General features: G+C 38.2%; 1 protein-coding gene across 1 annotated transcript in view; it reads left to right on the top strand.

Moving 5' to 3' along the window:
• Positions 1 to 1,134: 1,134 nt before the first annotated feature.
• LOC136883108 (uncharacterized) overlaps positions 1,135 to 22,949 on the top strand; it is a 48,447-nt gene continuing 26,632 nt past the window's right edge. Inside the window, exon 1 of the mRNA XM_067155295.2 lies at positions 1,135 to 1,279. Within this exon, the coding sequence (XP_067011396.1) occupies positions 1,196 to 1,279 (84 nt within the window). The 5' untranslated portion in view covers positions 1,135 to 1,195. The remainder of the gene's footprint in view (positions 1,280 to 22,949) is intronic.

Below are 22,949 nucleotides of genomic sequence, written 5' to 3'. Positions count from 1 at the left end.
GCTTTGTGTATTAGTGTCTCTTGAAACTGCTGCATTCAGTTACCTGAGTATTACGAAAATATTTTAAAAATTTAACCATATCTGTATTAACTTTGTCCACTTCAATGTTCACACACGAATCTCTACTCAAATGATGGCTGTGGGGCACGTTCACTATAAAGATGTTGGTGTGAGTCAGCTTACCTAGTGTACATTTAAGTTGAGAAATGACATTCGTAGCGTCGTTGTGAGCTACGTCGTTCGTCCCGCCGATGTTCACTACTGCATCACGACTTTCGAGATTTCTTGCTGCCTGCTCCGTATTTTCCAGTACGGTACCTTCTTGATTGGGGCCCCAGGATAGATGACAGCCGATGCTGCAATATCTTCATTGTTCATTTCCTTCGCAATTCCCCTCGCCTGGCTATCACCAAATATAAGAATGTTCGACACTTTCGTTGGTGCACTGTGGGATTTTAGGCCTAACTTTGCCGCGTCTTCTAACGGAGTTTGTGCTATACGTTTGACTGCTTCCCATACGAATAATCCTTGCGTATCGCTTACTTCTCTCAAGGCTGAAACTCTATTTTTGGTATCATTTACAAACTTATCCTTATGTAACTGTACACTTTTCCTCCTAGAATCCACAGCAACTTGACACCACGCGTTAGAATTCTCGGAGCCACCTGTGTTCTGATTGTTTACCGGTACCGTACTTTCGATTCCAGTAAAAGCCCACCTTCTCCTTTAAGATCTCATTCTCCGCTTTTAATGCTTGTAAATCCTGTTGCAATAAAGGGAGAATTACAAGTACATTACAATGGCATACATATAAAGAACAGCAAACAGTTGAAATTAATATCTTACAGTTTTCAATTATCGCTAAATGTTTTTGTTTGATTTAGTTATCATCCGATAGTTCAAATAGCGAATCTGCTAAATAAAATCCTCGCTGAATGAAACATTACGGAAGTGGGTAATGTACTTTTAACTTCTCTGCTAGTTGAGTGTAAGTAGAAGAAGAAGAAGAAGTAAAAGAAAAAGAAGAAAGCGATAAAACAAAACGATACAACATTGCAGTATAGAACGTAACCTAAAATTAATAGTGTACATTGTGATTTTTTAATACTTCATTCCAACAATGAGTATCGGCGCTCGTAATTTGGCGGTAGTGTCTGTTGACGTTTGTAGGTTATGCCTGTGGATCAGGGGGCCAATGTTACCAATTTTTACAGGGCATGGCAAGGATGGCAAGGATCGGAATTTAGCCACGAAGATAAACACCCTTTTTCCCTTTGATGTAGGTACTTAAAAAATGTGTATTATTTTCCCATGCGAATTTATTGATGATATCCTGTTTTACGGAGTTATCACGATCTTACTTCAACATCGTTATAAATACTGTATTTATTTTAAATCCTTACTTTAATGCATATTTTATCTTTATTTGATTATTCCATGTACCTGTTGAAAATTGTGTATTGGGGAATTCCCTTTAATCTGTTTATTGACGGGTCTTCATCTTTCATATCTTCTTTTATCTTAAAGTGTCTATGCGAATGTACTGCTAGATTTGAGCTTTGTATTTAGATTTACATTTCGATTTTCATTAAATTTAAATGATTCTTGATTTCAGTGGTCCTATTGGAATTATGTGTTTGCTGTACGCTACTGTTTTTATTTTTTTTCTGTCGGTTTTTTCCATTTCTTTACATTAAACCCCAAATCTACTGGAAGCAAATCTTGCTTTCATCAATATGGCAAAGAAAAACAATTTTCGTGATTATGACCTTGTTTTACGGCCGAATTCCCTTCTTATCGTCAACACTATGCGAGTGATATAATCAATATTGCGTGTTTCTGTCTGAGTGTCTTGTGTGTCATGAAGGTACCAGATGAACACAATCAACCAGCTCTAAGACATAGGAATGAATTATGCGAAATTAAAATCCCCGGCCCAGCTGCGAACAGTAGCGGCGCTAAGAAGCCCCCCCCCCCCTCACGTTTCCTGTTAAGGAAAGTTGCAAGTTTATTTCATTGTACAAAATTGTATATGATTACAATGAACAGCAACGATAATAATAATAATAATTGACATAATTTAGTTTCCAAATCCGAAGTAATTAAAATAATACACTTATATGTACAAACACACGTGCACCAGAAATGCATATTCCTATTATAGTAACCAAAACACGCTCACCGTCACAATATTAAGAAATAATCCCGTTCCTAGGACCAAATAATTTACTACCAGTACTGTTTACAACCTAACCGTCCATCGTAGGACTACACTGACTACCCAGAGTTATAAACAGGCTCGAAACTTCATATTAGAGTTTGGATAACAAGGATGTGTTTGTTATCGCACCTTTGCTGACTACTGGGTTCTCAGAACTACCTAATTACTTCAAAAGCCTTGTTTATTTATTTATTTAGCACACCGGTATGGCTTTACAGATACAACACACAATGATTTTGAAAAACAAACTATATATTTATATCCAGTTTATGTATATAGCTAACTGTCTCTGGAAGCACATGAGCAAAGTCACTGATATTGCCACTGTACTTTCTTTTTGGACATTTGCTAATAATGTGCAGGATGGTCTGCTTGGAGGCGGCACACTTGCAGTTAGCAGCAAGGAATGGTTATTATTGGAACAGGTTGGGAAACTCACATTCTTTTAGAAATAACTACCGTACTTCTATTGACAAAAGAAGCTCTGCACTACGACAGCCTAAGTTTGGAACAACCCCCTGTAATACAAATAATACTGTGTTGTGTGCTGTAACTTTATCAATATGTAAAATCACTCTTCAGCTTCTGAATTAAGAAACAGTCATGGCCCCTCACAAGCCATGACCCCCCTCCCCCGTCTTGCGGGGTCCTTATCGCCGCCACTGGCTTCAAATCGAAGCTGAGGCCATTTACCAGTTGGTCGTGCGGTTAGGGGCGCGCAGCTGTGAGCTTGACACTGGGAGATACTGGGTTCGAATAATGATCAATGATCAATCAATACTGATCTGCATTTAGGACAGTCGTCCAGGTGGTAGATTCCCTATCTGTTGTTTTCCTAGCCATTTCCTAAATGATTTCAAAGAAATTGGAATTATTGAACATCTCCCTTGGTAAGTTATTCCAATCCCTAACTCCCCTTCCTATAAATGAATATTTGCCCCAGTTTGTCTTCTTGAATTCCAACTTTATCTTCATATTGTGATCTTTCCTACTTTTATAAACGCCACTCAAACTTATTTGTCTACTAATGTCATTCCACGCCATCTCTCCGCTGACAGCTCGGAACTTACCACTTAATTAATTAATTTCATTATGTTCCGTATTGATATCTACCATATATCATAGAAAGAAAAGAAAGATCCACCTGATCAATACTTAACATTTTTGTAACGCTACTCTTTTGTCGGAAATCACCCAGAACAAATTGAGCTGCTTTTCTTTGGATTTTTTCCAGTTCTTGAATCAGGTAATCCTGGTGAGAGACCCATACACTGGAACCATACTCTAATTGGGGTCTTACCAGAGACTTATATGTCCTCTCCTTTACATCCTTACTACAACCCCTAAACACCCTCATAACCATGTGCAAAGATCTGTACCCTTTATTTACAAACCCTTTTATGTGATTACCCCAATGAAAATCTTTCCTTATATTAACACCTAGATACTTACAATGATCCTTAAAAGGAACTTTCACCCCATCAACGCAGTAATTAAAACTGAGAGGACTTTCCCTATTTGTGAAACTCACAACATGACTTTTAACCCCGTTTATCAACATACCATTGCCTGCTGTCCATCTCACAACATTTTCGAGGTCACGTTGCTCATATCATTTATATATAGGCCTATAAGAAAACGTAAAGGTCCGATAATACTGCCTTGAGGAATTCCCCTCTTAATTATTACAGGGTCAGATAAAGCTTCACCTACTCTAATTCTCCGAGATCTATTTTCTAGATGTATAGCAACCCATTCAGTCACTCTTTTGTCTAGTCCAGTTGCACTCATTTTTGCTAGTCTCCCATGATCCACCCTATCAAATGCTTTAGACAGGTCAATTGCGATACAGTCCATTTGACCTCCTGAATCCAAGATATCTACTATATCTTGCTGGAATCCTACAAGTTGAGCTTCAGTGGAATAACCTTTCCTAAAACCGAACTGCCTTCTATCGAACCAGTTATTAATTTCACAAACATCTCTAATATAATCAGAAAGAATGCCTTCCCAAAGCTTACATACAATGCATGTCAAACTTACTGGCCTGTAATTTTCAGCTTTATGTCTTATCACCCTTTCCTTTATACACACGGGCTACTATAGCAACTCTCCATTCATCTGGTATAGCTCCTCCGACCAAACAATAATCAAATAAGTACTTCAGAAGGAATCCCCCATGACCAGAGCCTCAACCCTACCCACCTCATTTGATCCCCACCCCTCCTGGTCAGCCCTATCTTTCCTGATAGCTGCAGAAGCTACTTCCTCCTCCCTTTTCTCCTTCCCATGACCCTGTTCCACCTGTCTTTTCCTATCCTCTACTCTACATTTCCCTTTCCTACCTTTTCCCTTCCTCTTACTTCCACACATCTCAGCAACGGTTCCCTGTCCCTCTTCCCTGTGTTGTTCTACCTGGAGTGACTCGTACCGATTTCGCACAGACACCTGTCCTGAATTCTGATCCTGAATAGAGCCCTTAGCCTGCAGTCTCCTTCCCCTTAGAACTTTAGACCACCTGTCTTCTACAACTCTACAACTCCCCCCTTTCCTTCCCCTCCCTCTTGTACATCTACTGTAACATGTACATTGTTTGAGGGAGTCCTATCTTCCTTCCTGTCTTCTGTGAGATTCCTAATTATCTCCCTCAAACTCTCCAACTCCTCCCTCATATCCCTCAATGCCTCGCCACACCCACAGTTTGTATACTCGCGCTCCTTAGCCATTCTTTACGGAAAAAAATGAAAATAAAAATAAAATAACTTATTTGCAAAAAATAAATGAACGGAGGGAATATTGTCTGGGATAGTACTCAAAGATCACGCAACAATAAGGTACCGGTAATTAATATACGACTACGCTACAATACTACTCTATTTTTTATCCTACAACCCCTAACAGGATAAAAACTGCTGTTAATTACTGAATATCTAAAGGAATACACAAGAACTACACAATTCCAAACTGCAATTAAGCCTATCCTAATTACAACAACTGAATTTTAGTAAGAGTTTCTACGGATACCTCTACTACACCAGTACTACACAAATATTTTACAATAATAAAATAAGCACACTAAATTCTGATGGGATATTAGACTACTCGTATAGGCCTACTACTGTACAGTACACTACAGTAATTTTTAAACTGCTTTCAGATGTATCCTAATTACAATACCGGTACCGTATGTCACTACTAAGCACGAACAGAAATGAAATTTGCAAGAACTACTGTACTCAAAGATTACCAACAAAGCTAAATGCTTAGACAAATTATTATTAGAACTACGCTCTAATAGATACACACGAATATAGCAGGCAAGATATGGCACTATCTAAATATACAGTACTGTATCTACACTACAATTTTCAGCTGTAGTGTGGTTATGTGGACTTTTACCACTGGTGGATTAGTATTATTTTCCTTACTACGCGGCACGGAGAATAAAAGTGTCCTTAAATGCTGAGAATAAGAAGTTGTCTGCTATAATTTCTGTCAAAACCACGCCGGGGGCTTGAAATGCAATATTATTGGGATATAGGAATTTGATTATTAACTTTTACTTGATGAATAAACGAAGGTGGAGAGTACAAAGTATGCAGGGAACTAAGACTACAAATTATGAGAATAATGAATCAGCTGACTTTGTATTTATTTACACAACTATCATGTGCATGTAGCAATAATCGTCAACAATCCAAAAAACTGTTAAGTACCGTAATTATCCAGTGAAATTACCGTGAATTCTCTTTAACTTCTCTTGAAATCGATGTTTAGGCCTACAGGCTTATCGTGTTACTTAATGTAATAAATGATTACCTTCGTGATAGTTTGAACGAACCTCACTTTCGGTTGAAGATTGTTTTCCATCCTTTCCCATTTTCACACCGGGCAAATGCTGAGACTGTACTTTAAATAAGGCCATGGCCGCTTCCTGCCCACTGCTAGGCCTTTCCTATCCCATTGTCTCCATAAGACCCTGTCTGTGTCGGTGCGATGTAAAGCAAAATGTAAAAAAGTGACCATTCAGTCAAGAAGCCAGACTAATGAAAAAATAAAGAGAGAATATTGCAAATGACTACAATTTATATCTTCTAATGTACAATTTTTTTTTTCAAAAGCTTATCTTCATTTCTGTGTTTTTTTATTCATTTTAGTCTCATATTCTTTTGTTTATGGGGCCAATGACCTTGATGTTAAGCCCTTTCAGACTACGGTCATTATCTCTTATCCTTGTCATTTTAGTCTCTCATTTACATAAATAATCATCTTTAATATTGTTTTATTGTTTAAATTATTGTTTACTACAGTTCTGATAAAAATGTGATCATGCACCAAGTCACTGCATTCATAAAAATGCAGAATGCTTAGCACAAATCTAGGGAAGAGGATCCCGAAGGGGAAGCGAAGCAGTAGTCTGACCACTAACAGCACATCAAATGCAAATGGAAATGAGGTTTGCTGTTGGCCAGAATGTAAGAGAAATGCATTACGACTCGAATTGTAATTGGGAATCATATTTTCATGAAACCCGGTTTAATACGTTTGCTCACCCAAATTAATTTAAACATAGGAATTTCATTTTGTCCGTATTGTGTATTGTGTATGTTTATCAGGAACTCAAGGGAGACTTCATTAGTTAGTCAGATCATAGAAAGAATCATGATCTCTTCCCAGAAGAACTCTTAAGGTTTCACCTTACTTTTTCCTGCCTGCTGGCTCTTTAGAAGTGTGTGCGCGCGCGTTTTGTATTCAGGAATCATTCAAGGCAAATATTTTTGCACTGCAACTTATGTGGTTAAGCTTATTTTTAATATGTATAACTTGCCTTCTCAACGATACATGTGTTTCTACATTCGTCCCTGTTTTCATCTCCTCGTAAGATGTGTATTATTTAATGCAACACCTTGTATTAAAAAACTGGGTTATATGAAGGAGTTATATCATGTTCAAAATAATGCTTTCACGTCTCTGCACAATATTTAAAATAAAAATTTTACCGTTGGTCTTTAGAGCTATTGTTGAGAGTGAAGGAGAATTTCCTGTTATGTATGTATGTTTATCAGGAACTCAAGGGAGACTTCATTAGTTAGTCGGAACATAGAAAAAATGAGGAACTCTTCTCAGAAGAACTCTTAAGGTTTCACTTTACTTTGTCCTGCCTGCTGGCTCTCCAGAAATGTGTGCGCGTGTGTTTCCTTTTTTATATTCAGGAATCATTCATTCAAGAAGAACACTTTCGCACTGCAAGATATGTGGTTAAGGTTATTTTTAATATGTATAACGTTTGTTTTCTCAACGATTCATTTGTTTCTATATTCGTCCCTGTTTTTTATCTCCTTATAAGATGTGTATTGTTTAATGTAACGCCTTGTGTAATATAAATGCCTACATCTTGCCTATTTCCCACATTTTGGCTGATGATGACGCAAACACAGCGTCAAAACTAGTTCCAAGTGCAAATACATGTTATAAATAAATATAACATTTTTGTATTGAAAAGGTGGACCGTTTTAAGTTTTTCCTAACATCCACCCAAATTAATTCCTAAAAATACTGTATTTTGTGTTGACTAACAGATAAGCTCAAGTTTATTTTTTAGCTCTACATAACACTGAATATTATGGCTTCTAAACAAATTTTGTTACCAGGTGATGAATGCTTGCTGTTTTAAAAGGAACAAGAAGAGGCTGTCGATGCTGATGAAATGGGAGACCCAGTTTTAAGGTCAGAGTTTGACAGAGCTGTGAGCGACCTAAGTAGGTACAAGGCACCTGGAATTGATTATATTCCCTCTGAAATACTGACTACCTTAGGAGAAACCAGCATGGCAAGGTTATTCCATTTAGTTTGTACAAAGGGCACTAAGAAAGTTTTGCAATGTGAGTGACCGCTTTAGAATTTTTCAAAATAATTTCCACCACACTCAATACACTTTTCCATACATCAAAACCAGTCACTCAACCAACTCTACCACTTTCCTTTGGTTACATTTTCACACTCTTGATCCCATGCTGCTAGAAGCTCCTCGTCGGATGCAAAATGCCGCCCTTTCAGCTTCATCTTCACTTCTGGGAAGAGTGCAAAGTCACATGGGGCAAGATCAGGACTGTATGGAGGGTGATCAAGCACAGTCAACCCTGATCTGGCAAGAAAATCCACTGTTACATTAGCACGATGTGCTGGAGCATTGTCGTGATGCAAGAGCCAAGTGTTGAGCCGTGACCTTGGACGGAGCTGCTTGAGAACCTGGATGACCTGAGGCAGACAAGTTTCACTGTACCACTTCCCAGTAACTGTCAGTGTTTCTAGCACAACCTGAGTCAGGATGCCCCGTTTAGTGAAGAATACTGCAATCATACTTTTCTTCACTGCCCTTGACTTTCGCACAGTCACAGGAGTACCCGTACCTTCAAACAGCCACAGCTTGTTCTGGGATTTTGTAGGGACATCATAATAATAAAGCCAAGTTTTGTCACCTGTAACGATGCTATTGACATTACGCGACGTCCCATTTTCAAACTGTTTTAGCATTTTTTTGGCACCATTTCATTCGATGTGCCCTTTGTTCCTCTGAAAGTGAATGGGGCACCCAAAGGGAACAAACCTTTCTAACATGGAAATGGTCGTGTAGAATTGAATGAATAGCTGGTGCAGGGATGTGGAGGGTCTCTTCTATCTGCCGATAAGTCAACTGCCTCTCTTGCTGCAACATTTTCCTCACAGCTTCAATGTTTTCCTCAGTCACTGATTCAGATGGTCGCCCAGAAAGAGGATCGCCTTCAACCCCAAAATTTCCCCTCTGGAATTCTTTGTACCAGCGGAAAATTGTTGTCCGATGTGAACAGTCTTTCCCCAGCACAGGAGTCATTTCCTCCAGGCACTGGTCAACTGTTAATCCACGAGGAAAATTATAGCGGATAATTGCGCGATATTCACCTTTAGACCACACTGACATCTTAGCTTGCTTTCAATCCCATTGCTTGGTAACAACTGGTGTGAAGGTTGCGCCTTGCTGTCTTCTAGACTGGTTTTCACCCTTCTTTTCATCCCTCACCATAACAGGGGTGTCCAGCCAACCGTTTTTGCATATTGCAAAACTTTCCTAGTGCCCTTTGTAAGATGTATGAGACACGAGAAGTCCCATCCTATTTTCAGCAGAATGTTATACATATTACCAAGAAAGCTGGTGCTGACCGATATGAAAACTACCGCACCATTAGTTTAGTATCTCATTCCTGCAAAATGTTAACACGTATTATTTACAGAAGAATGGAAAAACAAGTTGAAGCTGAGTTGGGAGAAGATCAGTTTGGCTTCAGAAGAAATGTAGGAACACGCGAAGCAATCCTGACTTTACGTCTGATCTTAGAGGATCAAATCAAGAAGGACAAGCCCACATATATGGCATTCGTAGTTCTAGAAAAGGAATTCGATAATTATGATTGGACCAAGCAATTTAAGATTCTGAAGGTGATTGGGATCAGATACCAAAAACGAAGACTTATCTACAATCAGTATAAAAATCAATCTGCAGAGATAAGAATCGAGGGGTTTGAAAAAGAAGCAGCAATCCAGAAAGGAGGCAAGTCCGCAGTTTGTCCTACCTCCTTTTCAATGTTTACATAGAACAGACAGTAAAGGAAATCAAAGAGGAATTTGGAAAGGAAATCACAATCCAAGGAGAGGAAATCAAAACCTTGAGATTTGCCGATGATGTTATTTTATCTGAGACTGCAGAAGATCCTTAGAAGCTGCTGAATGGTATGGACAAAGTCTTGGGTAAGGAGTACAAGATGAAAATAAATGTCCAAACCAAAAGTAATAGAGTGCAGTTGAACAAAGGCAGGCGATGCAGGAAATATTAGATTATGAAATGAAGTCTTAAAGGAAGTAGATGAATATTGTTACTTGAGTAGTAAAATAATTAACGATGGCAGAAGTAAGGAGGACATAAACTGCAGTCTAGCACAAGCAAGGAAGAGCTTTCTTAAGCAAAGAAATTTGCTCACTTCAAACATTGATATAGGAAATACAAAGATGTTTTTGAAGACTTTCGTGTGGAGCGTGGCATTGTATGGAAGTGAAACATGGACGATAATTAACTCAGAAAGAAAGAGAATAGAAGCTTTTAAAATGTGGTGTTACATAAGAATGCTGAAGGTGAGATGGATAGATCGAATCATGAATTAAGAGATACTGAATCAAATTGGTTTGAGGAGATCGATTTGGCTAAATCTGACGAGAAGAAGAGATAGACTGATAGGACACATCTTAAGACACCCAGGACTTGTTTAGTTGGTTTTTGAAGGAAGTGTAGGTGGTAAGAACGATAGGGACAGACCAAGGTATGACTATGACAAGCAGATTAGGGCAGATGTGGGATTCAATAGTTACGTAGAATGAAAAGTTAGCACATGATAGGGTGGCATGGAGGACTGCACCAAACCAGTCTATGGACTGATGACTCAAGCAACAACAACATTGAGGTCATTGGTTTTTATTCCCCACTGGATATTGGCAAAGTAGGTTTTCATTCCTGTCTTCTTGGAGGGGATGTTGACATTTATCTTCTCCTTCCTTTCCCATCTTAATGAAGCCTTGAATTTTCCCTGTTGCTTTTTACATATTTATGGACCTGTCAATCAATCAGTCACTACTGATCTGCATTTAGGGCAGTCACCCAGGTGGCAGATTCCCTATCTGTTGTTTTCCTAGCCTTTTCTTAAATGATTGGAAAGAAATTAGAAATTTATTGAACATCTCCCTTGGTAAGTTATTCCAATCCCTAACTCCCCTTCCTATAAACAAATATTTGCCCCAATTTGTCCTCTTGAATTCCAACTTTATCTTCATATTGTGATCTTTCCTACTTTTAAAGGCACTATCCAAACTTATTCGTCTACTGATGTCATTCCATGTCATCTCTCCACTGACAGCTCGGAACATACCACTTATTCCAGGTTATAAACTTCATTTTCCTTGTCCGTATAGAAGATCTACTTGTGATGCAGATCAGTAGTGACTGATTGATTGACAGGTCCATAAATATGTAAAAAGCAACAGGGAAAATTCAAGGCTTCATTAAGATGGGAAAGAAAGGAGAAGATAAATGTTTACATCATAATAAATATGTAAGTTTGTAATATATTTTTATTGTATTGAAAAGGTGGCAATTGGCAAAACTAAAGAAATTGTATCACATACCACTTAGGCATAGATACCACTTAGTCGAGCAGCTCGTCTTCTTTCTCCCAAGTCTTCCCAGCCCAAACTTTGCAACATTTTTGTAACACTACTCTTTTGTCGGAAATCGCCCAGAACAAATCGAGCTGCTTTTCTTTGGATTTTTTCCAGTTCCTGAATCAAGTAATCCTGGTAGGGTCCCATACACTGGAACCATACTCTAGTTGGGGTCTCACCAGAGACAAATATGCTCTCTCCTTTACATCCTTACTACAACCCCTAAATACTCTCATAACCATGTGCAGAGATCTGTACCCTTTATTTACAATCATATTTATGTGATTACCCCAATGAAGATCTTTCCTTATATTAATACCTGGATATTTACAATTATCCCCAAAGGGAACTTTCACCCCATCAACGCAGTAATTAAAACTGAGAGGACTTTTCCTATTTGTGAAACTCACAACCTGACTTTTATCCCCGTTTATCATCATACCATTGCCTACTGTCCATCTCACAACATTATCGAGGTCATTTTGCAGTTGCTCACACAGGACTGCACACAGGACTGTTCCAGATCATCATAAAACTTCTTCCTCTTTCTCTTCTTTATGTTCAGTGGCTGCATGTGCAAGTAAAATGGTTATGCTTGTTATTTTCTCTCTCAATTTAAATACATGCATCTTTCCTTTGATGGATTCCTACTCCTTCATGCTCCTTACCACACTTATAGTACTTGAGATTACACCAAACTGGCTTACTCTGTAATAATAATAATAATAATAATAATAATAATAATAATAATAATAATAATAATAATAATAATTACTACTACAACAACAACAACAATAACCCTTATCCTGTTTCTCTGCAGGGCCGTGTATGAATGTGATGAATCTTCATAGCAAGTTTTTGCCACCATATGCCCTTTCCGATGTCAACCTCATCAGAGTAGTTAATGCACATGGTTATGAGGGTGTTTAGGGGTTGTAGTAAGGATGTAAAGGAGAGGGCATATAAGTCTCTGGTAAGACTCGAACCAGAGTATGGTTCCAGTGTACGGGACCCTCACCAGGATTACCTGATTCAAGAATTGGAAAAAATCCAAAGAAAAGCAGCTCGATTTGTTCTGGGTGATTTCCGACAAAAGAGTAACATTACAAAAATGTTGCAAAGTTTGGGTTGGGAAGAACTTAGAGAAAGAAGAAGAGCTGCTTGACTAAGTGGTATGTTACATTGAGTAAAATCGAAATTGATGAATGGTTAAAATTACTTAATTTCGTTTTAGACAACAACTATTTTACCTTCAATAAGAAAATTTACAAACAAGAAGGTCTAGCGATGGGAGACCCGTTATCTGGAATACTAGCCGACATATACTTAGATAATCTCGAACATAGTAAGATTATTAATAACATCAACGGACTCTGTCTTTGGCATCGCTATGTTGATGATACCTTAGCTATCATTGATAAACAAATCAACAACAGCAATAACATACTATCATTCCTCAACAACTTAGATAATAATATTAAATTCACTAAAGAAGATGAGTTCAATAACTCTCTGAACTTCTTAGATATCAAAATCACACGAGCATTGAACAAATTCGACTTCCAAATATACAGAAAACCCACCTTTTCTCCAACAACCATAAAAAATGATTCTTTACATCCCAACTCACATAAAAAAGCCACTTATCACAGTTTAATATATAGAGCATTAAAGATCCCTATGTCCTCTACTAATTTAAAGAAAGAATTACTATTCATCAAGGAAATAGCTAAATTCAATGGATTTAACACGAATATGATTGATAAAATCATCAATAAAACCAAACTAAAACTAGCTACCAATTTAACTCCATTAAAACCCGTCAAACCAAAATACGCTAAATTCACGTTCACTAACCATAGCATTTACCCGATAACCAATTCATTAATGAAGCACGAAATAAAAATAGCCTACACAACAAAAAACACTAATCGCAATTTATTCTTCAATCACAACTCTATCAACATCACAGACAATAGTTACTCTGGATCAGGAATATACAGATTGAAATGCTCTACATGTAATTTTTCTTATGTTGGCCAAACTGGCCGCAGCTTCTCTACCAGATACGCCGAGCATTACAATGCCCAAAAACACAACAAATTCTCCGCAATGGCCAACCATATGAGGGACACCGGGCATAAATTCACCACAATAGAACAAGACCTCCATATCCTAAAAAGAGTTGATAAAAGCAAACTCATGACAGAATATGAAAACTTATTTATTTTCCTCGACCAACATTTTAATAAAGATAAAAATCTAAATGACACTATTGATAAAAAAAGCCCCTTGTATGAACAGATTCTTATTTTATTACGAGAATCAACTTCCCTCACCAACAAATTCTTAAAAATCTTCAACCTCACATCAATTAGAGTTCCCACCTCCCCTACAGCTAATATACCCCCCTCCCTTCCCCCCACCGCTAGTACCTCTAATTCAAATACAACCAATAAACCCATAGCCACACCCACCGGAACATCGCTCCCTCCAATAGCCTTACACCGTTACAACACGCGCAGTAATACACTCTCTTCCTTCCCTCCCACCAATAGCAGCCCCCCTCTAATAGTTACGTCAACGCAAACAGATCCCCCTCCAACACAAAACTTCAGTTATAACACACGTAGCAAGAAGTCTACTGTTGCAAATACTTCTTACTCATAATATTACAAGCTATCTTTGTCACCGTCAAGTGGTAAGTGCATACGATTCTACTTCAAGATTTTTCAAATATCTTTTCACACAATTAACTCTACGTTTCTTGCTTCCATTTACAGATTCCACTTGTATATGCTTTTTCAACTAGAATATCTACAAACTCACAATTTACAACATTTGAACATCACTTCCAATTTTGAGATGGTCCATAGTGATCCTATTTGAAACTGTTCTTCAACTTCTATTCACCAACTTCATATCCTCAACGTGTTCTACAACTTCACCATATGCATCTGACTTTCATCCTTTATCTTCAAGATCATAATGAACTTCGGATCTCTCGACTAACTTTGACTTTTACTCTCTCCTCTTTACTTTGATTACATAAGATTTTTCGCCATCGTCTAATTATAACCGCCATTACTATCAACTTTACTTTTATGCAATCTTACTACTTGTTGTATAACAATCTGTTGTTTTATTCCATTGTACTTATTTTAGCAGCCTTCTAAGGTTAATTTTGTTAATACTTCCACTATTGTATCTCATCACATTGTATTTTCAAACCATCATTGTTATTTTTAATGTTATTTTACTTCAAATCTCTTCAAGATTTTAAAATTCATTTCATCACTACATGTTATTTAGACGCTTATTTTTAATTTAAGGTTAAGACTATGGCTGATGATGCCTTCAGAGAAGGCGAAACATGTCCCACTATTAGCTAACAAATTTATGTAAATCATCCAAGACGATTTTGTATTGATTAGGTGGTCTAATAAATAACTTAATGTTATTATTTCAATAAGTGGTATGTTCCGAGCTGTCAGCGGAGAGATGGCGTGAAATGACATTAGTAGACGAATAAATTTGAGTGGCGTTTATAAAAGTAGGAAAGATCACAATATGAAGATCAAGTTGGAATTCAAGAGGACAAACTGGGGCAAATATTCATTTATAGGAAGGGGAGTTAGGGATTGGAATAACTTACCAAGGGAGACGTTCAATAAATTTCCAATTTCTTTGAAATCATTTCGGAAAAGGCTAGGAAAACATCAGATAGGGAATCTGCCACCTGGGTGCCTGCCCTAAATGCAGATCAGTATTGATTGATTGATTGATTGATTGATTGATTGAGAAGAAATGAATGGCATGATTCATGATAGTAGGAAGGGAGAGAGTGAAACCCGGTGACAGCACATTGCCTACTCTTGTTGAATAGTATCAAGAGGTCTGCTCAAGGTTTACCATTCCCATTTCATAAATGAATCACAGTCAACAGCGTCGTATGCCCTCGCTCTATATGAACAGTGCGGAGAGGTTTGAAATTGAATCCAGGCTTGTGGTACATAATTTTTAATATAGAATAAGCAACATCATTCATTTTACTAAGCAAGACCATTGTTTTATATTCCATGCTATAAGTGTTAGTCATTAGCCTTTGATGACAACCAGAGTCCAATACCATTTAGTTAACCACACGCTCAGTCCCCAACCTAAGAGACCAGGTACTTTTTTTGTCAGGGTTACCGTATCATAGCCAGAGAAATTAAATTTTATATGCTGGCATATTCCTCACTCTCCCCATTAAGGATAGGATTTGCTCGTATCATTGGCTAGCCTTTTTTTAGGTTTTATTAGTTATATTTGCTCAACGCTTGTGAGCTCCACATTACCAGCCTTTCACATTCCCTCTTTAACCAGACTTTGAACCAATTCAAATAGATACAACTGCACCCACTATAGGCAAAGTTGAAGAATCCTCGTTGGCTCACTTATTCAAGCATGCTTGCAGAGATATTTTTACAACACATTCAAAACATCAAAATCCAGCACCACCAATGCCTGCTTACAAAAAATATATTGCCACATCAGACTTTATACTTAGTTACTCATCAAAACCTCAGTATACTGCACAATACGAGTCCGACACAGTCATTAACTGCTGCACTCAAGCATCACAAAATTCAGACTTACAGAAACATAAATTCAGTATACCATATTCAGGAAGCCCACTATGACTTAACCTTTTGATTCATAACACGTAAAATCACCTTACCAATTTATGTTACATAGTCTACAATACACAATTGTCCCACTCCTTGGCTGAATGGTCAGAACAGTGGTCTTCAGTTCGTATAGCCCCGGGTTCGATTCTTATTCCTTGATGGGCTGGGGATTTTAGCCATGTCCGATTAATTCTTCTAGCTGGTGAACTGTTGAGGATGATTGTTTTAATACACATCTTCATTTACAAGCAACAATGTCAGAATGAGTGGCTCAGGCGGTTGAGGCGCTGGCCTTCTGACCCCAACTTCAAAGGTTTGATCCTGGGTCAGTCCGGTGGTATTTTATGGTGCTCATATATGTCAGCCTCATGTTGGTAGATTTACTGGCACATAAGAGAACTCCTGCGTGACTAAATTCCAGCACCTTGGCATCTCCGTAAAAGTAGTTAGTGGGACGTAAAGCCAATAACATTACTACAAGCAACACATCTTACTACCAACCACGACAGAAATGTGCCATAGTGAATACATCTCTCCACTTAAGCATGACACCAGGAAGAGCATCTGGCCATAAAACTAATCTTTATCCACGTAAGTTCCAATCCCAGAAAAATGGGGAAAAGGTCAGGAAGAAGATTACAATACATCATTCTTCACAGAAAATTACATCCTGGCAGTTGTTCGTAAACAGCCTCCAGCCTTCTCCTCTGCAGTTACATGCAAATTAACTATAAAAACCGAGCTCGATAGCTGCAGTCGCTTAATTTCGGCCAGTATCCAGTATTCGGGAGATAGTAGGTTCGAACTCCACTGTCGGCAGTCCTGTAGATGGTTTTCCGTTGTTTCCCATTTTCACACCAGGCAAATGCTGGGACTGTACCTTAATTAAGGCCACGGGCACTTCCTTCCCACTCCTAGGCCTTTCCTATCCCATCGTCACCATAAAACCTATCTGTGACGGTGCGATGTAAAACAAATTGTAAAAATAATAATAATAATAATAACTATAAAACAAACTCCTAACAGTCACAACAACAAATTTTGATGTAGAACAAGTACCGTTAAAAGTCGGATTGTGAGTTTCACAAATAGGAAAAGTCTTCTGAGTTTTACTTACCGCGCTCATGGGGTGAAAGTTCCTTATGGGGATCACTATAAGTACCTAGGTGTTAATACAAGGAAAGATCTTAATTGGGGTAATGACATAAATGGGATTGTAAAGAAAGAGTACAGATCTATGCACTTGGTTATGAGGGTGTTTAGGGGTAGTAGTAAGGATGTAAAGGAGAGGGCATATAAGTCTCTGGTAAGACCCCAACTAGAGTATGGTTCCAGTGTATAGGACCCTCACCAGGATTACTTCATTAAAGAACTGGAAAAAATCCAAAGATAAGCAGCTTGATTTGTTCTGGGTGATTTCCGACAAAAGAGTAGCGTTACAAAAAAGTTGCAAAGTTTGGGCTGGGGAGACTTGGGAGAAAGAAGACAAGCTGCTTGACTAAATGAGAAATGATATAATGATATAATGGATGCAGAAATTTTCTCACAAAACTGGAGGGTGTATCGTAGAGATAGGATAGTAATGGTAGGAGAGGGAGTATTCATTCTGGTGAAAGAAGAATTTGTAAGCTACGAAAAAGTTAAAGATGACAAACACGAAATTCTAAGGGTAAGGCTCATCTCTAAAGATAATAGGCAGCTTGATGTCTTTGGACTGTACAGACCAGGAAAGTGTACCACAGATGCTGATTCAGAAGTATTTGATAAGATAATCACTTATGTGGGAAACGATAAGGAAAGGAACGTGATTGTAGCGGGTGATCTCAATTTACCAAATGTCAGGAAGCATGACCAATGGCAAATAAGCTAATATGGGAAGGGCATCTGATTCATAAAGTGATGGAACCAAATAGAGGAAAGAATATCCTGGATGTGGTGTTGGTAAAACCAGATGAGATGTATAGAGAAACCGAAGTAATAGATGGTACTAGTGATCACATAGCTGTTTTTGTGGTAGTTAAAAATAAATGTGAAATAAAGGAAGCTATTAAAATCAGGATTATTAGGCAGTACCATATGGCTGATAAAACAGGCATGAGGGAGTTTTTAATAAGTAACTATGATCGGTGGAAAACGGTAAATAAAAATGTAAATAGACTCTGGGATGGATTTAAAGCAATTGTTGAGGAATGTAAAAATAGGTTTGTACCTTTAAAGGTGGTAAGGAATGGTAAAGATCCACTATATTACACGGAGAAGTAAAGAGCCTAAGAAGGAGGTGCAGGTTGGAAAGAAATAGAAATGGCTGTGGAAATAAGGAGAAATTGAAGGAACTTACTAGGAAATTGAATCTAGCAAAGTCAGCTAAGGATAATATGATGGCAAGCATAATTGGTGGCCGTACAAATTTTAGTGAAAAATGGAAGAGTATGTATAGGTACTTTAAGGCAGAAACAGGTTCCAAGAAGGATATTCTAGGAATCATTAATGAACAACGGGAGTGTGTATGCGAGGATCTTCAAAGGGCAGAAGTATTCAGTCAGCAGTATGTAAAGATTGTTGGTTACAAGGATAATGTCCAGATAGAGGAGGTGACTGATACTAAAGAAGTGTTAAAATTTACCTATGACAGCAATGACATTTACAGTATGATACATAAGTTGAAAACTAGAAAAGCAGCTGGAATTGATGTTTCGAGGGATATACTAAACACAATGGGTTGGGATATAGTACCATATCTGAAGTACTTATATGATTATTGCTTGCATGAAGGAACTATACCAAATGAATGGAGAGTTGCTATAGTAGCCCCTGTGTATAAAGGAAAGGGTGACAGAATATAAAGCTGAAAATTGCAGGCCAATCAGTTTGACATGCATTGCTTGTAAGCTTTGGGAAATAATTCCTTCTGATTATATAAGACATGTTTGCAAAATTAATAACTGGTTTGATAGAAGGCAGTTTGGGTTTAGGAAAGGTTATTCCACTGAAGCTCAACTTGTAGGATTCCAGCAAGATATAGCAGATAACCTGGATTCAGGAGGTCAATTGGATTGTATTGCGATTGACCTGTCTAAGGCCATGGGCGCCCATATGACAGTTTGTATGGGGGGGGGCTCAGACCTGGGGGGTATGTAGTATTTTTATTATTTTGGAAGATAAATGGTGATTTGTAGAATAACCCACGGTATCCCCTGCCTGTTGGCGGGTAACGGTACTACCGCTTCTACGTAATACTGACTTTTAAATCATTTTCTTGAAAGCAACACACCTGACTACAAAAGATTTCAGCATTTCCCTATGACCTGTGGCGGGGGGGGGGGGGGGCAGCTCCACCTTGCCCCCGAGTATGGGCGTCCATATGATAGTTTGTAGGGGGGGCCTAGACCTGGGGGGGTATGTAGTATTTTTAATATTTTGGAAGATAAATGGCAGCTTGTAGAATAACCCACGGTATCTCCTGCCTGTTGGCGGGGAACGGTACTACCGCTTCTACATAATACTGACTTTTAAATCATTTTCTTGAAAGCAACACACCTGACTACAAAAGATTTTTGCATTACCCTATGAGCTGAGGGGGGGGGGGGGGGGAGGGGAGGGGTCCGCGGCCCCCCCTTGGCCCCAAGTATGGGCGCCCTTGTCTAAGGCATTTGATAGGGTAGATCGTGGGAGGCTACTGGCAAAAATGAGTGCAATAGGACTTGAGAAAAGAGTGACTGAATGGGTGGCTCTGTTTCTAGAAAATAGAACTCCGAGTATTAGAGTAGGCGAAGCTTTATCTGTCCCTGTAATAATTAAGAGGGGAATTCCAGTATTATTGGACCCTTATGTTTTCTTATATATATCAATGATATGTGTCAAGAAGTGGAATCAGAGATAAGGCTTTTTGCAGATGATGTTATTCTGTACAGAGCAATAAATAAGTTACAAGATTGTGAGCAACTGCAAAATGACCTCGATAATGTTGTGAGATGGTCGGTAAGGAACTGTATAATGATAAACGGGGTTAAAAGTCAGGTTGTGAGTTTTACAAATAGGAAAAGTCTTCTCAGTTTTAATTACTGCGTTGATGGGGTGAAAGTTCCCTTTGGGGATCATTGTAAATACCTAGGTATTAATATAAGGAAAGATCTTCATTGGGGTAATCACGTAAATATGATTGTTAATAAAGGGTACAGAACTCTGCACATGGTTATGAGGGTATTTAGGGGTTGCACTAAGGAGCAGCTTCTGGGCGATTTCCGACAAAAGAGTAGCGTTACAAAAATGTCGCAAAGTTTGGGCTGGGAAGAATTGGGAGAAAGGAATTGAGCTGCTCGACTAAGTGGTATGTGATTGGAATAATAACAGTAAGTTATTTATTAAATAGACCACCTAATCAATACAAAGTCTAGTCTTGGATGATTTACATAGATTTGTTAACTAATAGTGGTACATGTTTCGCCTTGTATGAAGGCATCATCAGCCATTGTCTTAACCTTAGATTGAAAATAAGCGTCTAATTAACATGTAATAATGAAATGAATTTTTAAAATCTTGAAGAGATTTGAAGTAAAATAACATTAAATATAACAATGATGGTTTAAAAATATACAATGTGATGAGTTACAGTAGTGGAAGTATTAGCAAAATTAACATTAGGAGGCTGCTATAATAAGTACAATGGATAAAACAACAGACTGTTATACAACAAGTAGTAAGATTGCTATGAAAATTAAGTTGACTGTCTGGCGGTTACAGTTAGACGATGGCGAAAAATAGTATATATTCAAAATAAAGAAGAGAGTCAAAGGTTGGTCGAGAGATCCAAAGTTAATCATAATCTTGAAGATAAAAGACGAAGGTCAGGGGCATATTGTGAAGTTGTAGAACACATTGAGGATATGTTGTAGAATAGAAGTTGAAGAACAGTTTTAAATTGGATCTCTATGGACCATCTCAAATTTAAAGCATTGCTCAAATGTTGCAAAAATATGAGTTTGTTGAAATTCTAGTTGAAAAGGCATATAATAGGGTAATCATTTGACGATGACGAAGATAACTTGTAACGTTATGATTTAGAAGTGTTTGCAACAGTAGACTTTTTACTACGTGTATGATATTTATTACATGTAAGTAGTATGTTGCGAGCTGTCAGTGGAGAGATGGCGTGGGAGGATATCAGTAGACGAATAAGTTTGAGTGGTGTCATTAAAAGTAGGAAAGATCACAATATGAAGATAAAGTTGGAATTCAAGAGGACATATTGGGGCAAATATTCGTTTATAGGAAGGAGAGTTAGGGTTTGGAATAACTTACCAAGGGAGATGTTCAATAAATTTCCAATTTCTTTGCACCTGGGCGACTGCCCTAAATGCAGATCAGTGTGGTCGGTCGGTCCAATCTGTCAGTGGAGAAATGGCGTAGAATGACAATAGTAGACAAATAAGGTTGTGCGGTGTCTTTAAAAGTAGGAAAGATCACAATATGAAAATAAAGTTGGAATTCAAGAAAAGGCTAGGAAAATCACAGATAGGGAATCTTCCACCTGGGCGACTGCCCTAAATGCAGGTCAGTAGTGATTGATTGATTGATTGATTGATTGATTTATTTATTTATTTATTGATTGATTGATTGATTGATTGATTGATTGATTGATTGATTGATTGATTGATTGATTGATTGATTGATTGATTGATTGATTGATTGATTGATTGAATTACGGTGTGTTAGGCATTGCAGAAATAAAGTACGAAGGGAGTTCTATATATAATGCAACACATATTTTTTCTAAATGCAGGTTGGTTGTATTTTGTATTCAAATACACCATGTTATTCCCCAATCCTTTTGCCACATTACATAATCTCCGTTCAATGTTACGGCCTTATGACACTATAATGTGAGGGTTTGTATGCCTGCATGGTACCACTCGACTGGTCGATATCGGAGCCAACGTCATGCTTTATCGATAATTTCCCCATCATCCACGTAGTGCTTCCCGTGGAGTTGCACCTTCATTGGGCTAAACAGATGGAAGTTAGAAGGTGCGACATCCAGGCTGTAGGGTGGATGAGGAAGAACAGTCCAGATCAGACAGGTTGCTCAACCTTGTTGTGATGAAGAAACACGCCTCGTCAAACAACTCACTGTGCTTTTGTCCACTGCCACGTATCTGTAGACATTCTGGTTACGTCTATGAATAGCTGTGAGACCTGGTTTTCCACCAAAAGAAACTGAATAACTGCTCTGTTTGGTACGCACCTCCATTACAGATGCCATTTTGAAGGCTAGTTATAGCGCTGCCACCTATCGGAAATTAATGAAGCTCTACAAGACAAAGCGAGAATATTCAACGATGTCTCAAACAAATTTCCAATTTTTAAAACAGAAATTCGCTGAGAAATAAAATATGTTGCATTACATATAGAACCCCCTCGTATTTAGTCAGTGTGTGTTGACTTATCACTGGCTGTTTGAGACTAACACCACAAGACAGAATCTACTGTTTGGCTGGAATTACCCCACCAGATATATATATATTTTTTTTGCTAGTTGTTTTACGTTGCACCGACACAGATAGGTCTTATGGCGATGATGGGACAGGAAAGGGCTAGGAGTGGGAAGGAAGCGGCCGTGGGCTTAATTAAGGTACAGCCCCAGCATTTGCTTGGTGTGAAAATGGGACACCATGGAAAACCATTTTCAGGGCTGCCGACAGTGGGGTTCGAACCTACTATCTCCCGAATACTGGATACTGGCCGCACTTAAGCAACTGCAGCTATCGAGCTCAGTGCCTCCAGATATTAGAAGAAAAGTTACATCAATGAATGAG

Source organism: Anabrus simplex, chromosome 1, assembly GCF_040414725.1.
Source record: "Anabrus simplex isolate iqAnaSimp1 chromosome 1, ASM4041472v1, whole genome shotgun sequence".
Lineage (NCBI taxonomy): Eukaryota > Metazoa > Arthropoda > Insecta > Orthoptera > Tettigoniidae > Anabrus > Anabrus simplex.
Note: the sequence above shows the minus strand (reverse complement) of the source record. Positions and strands in the feature narration are given on the sequence as shown.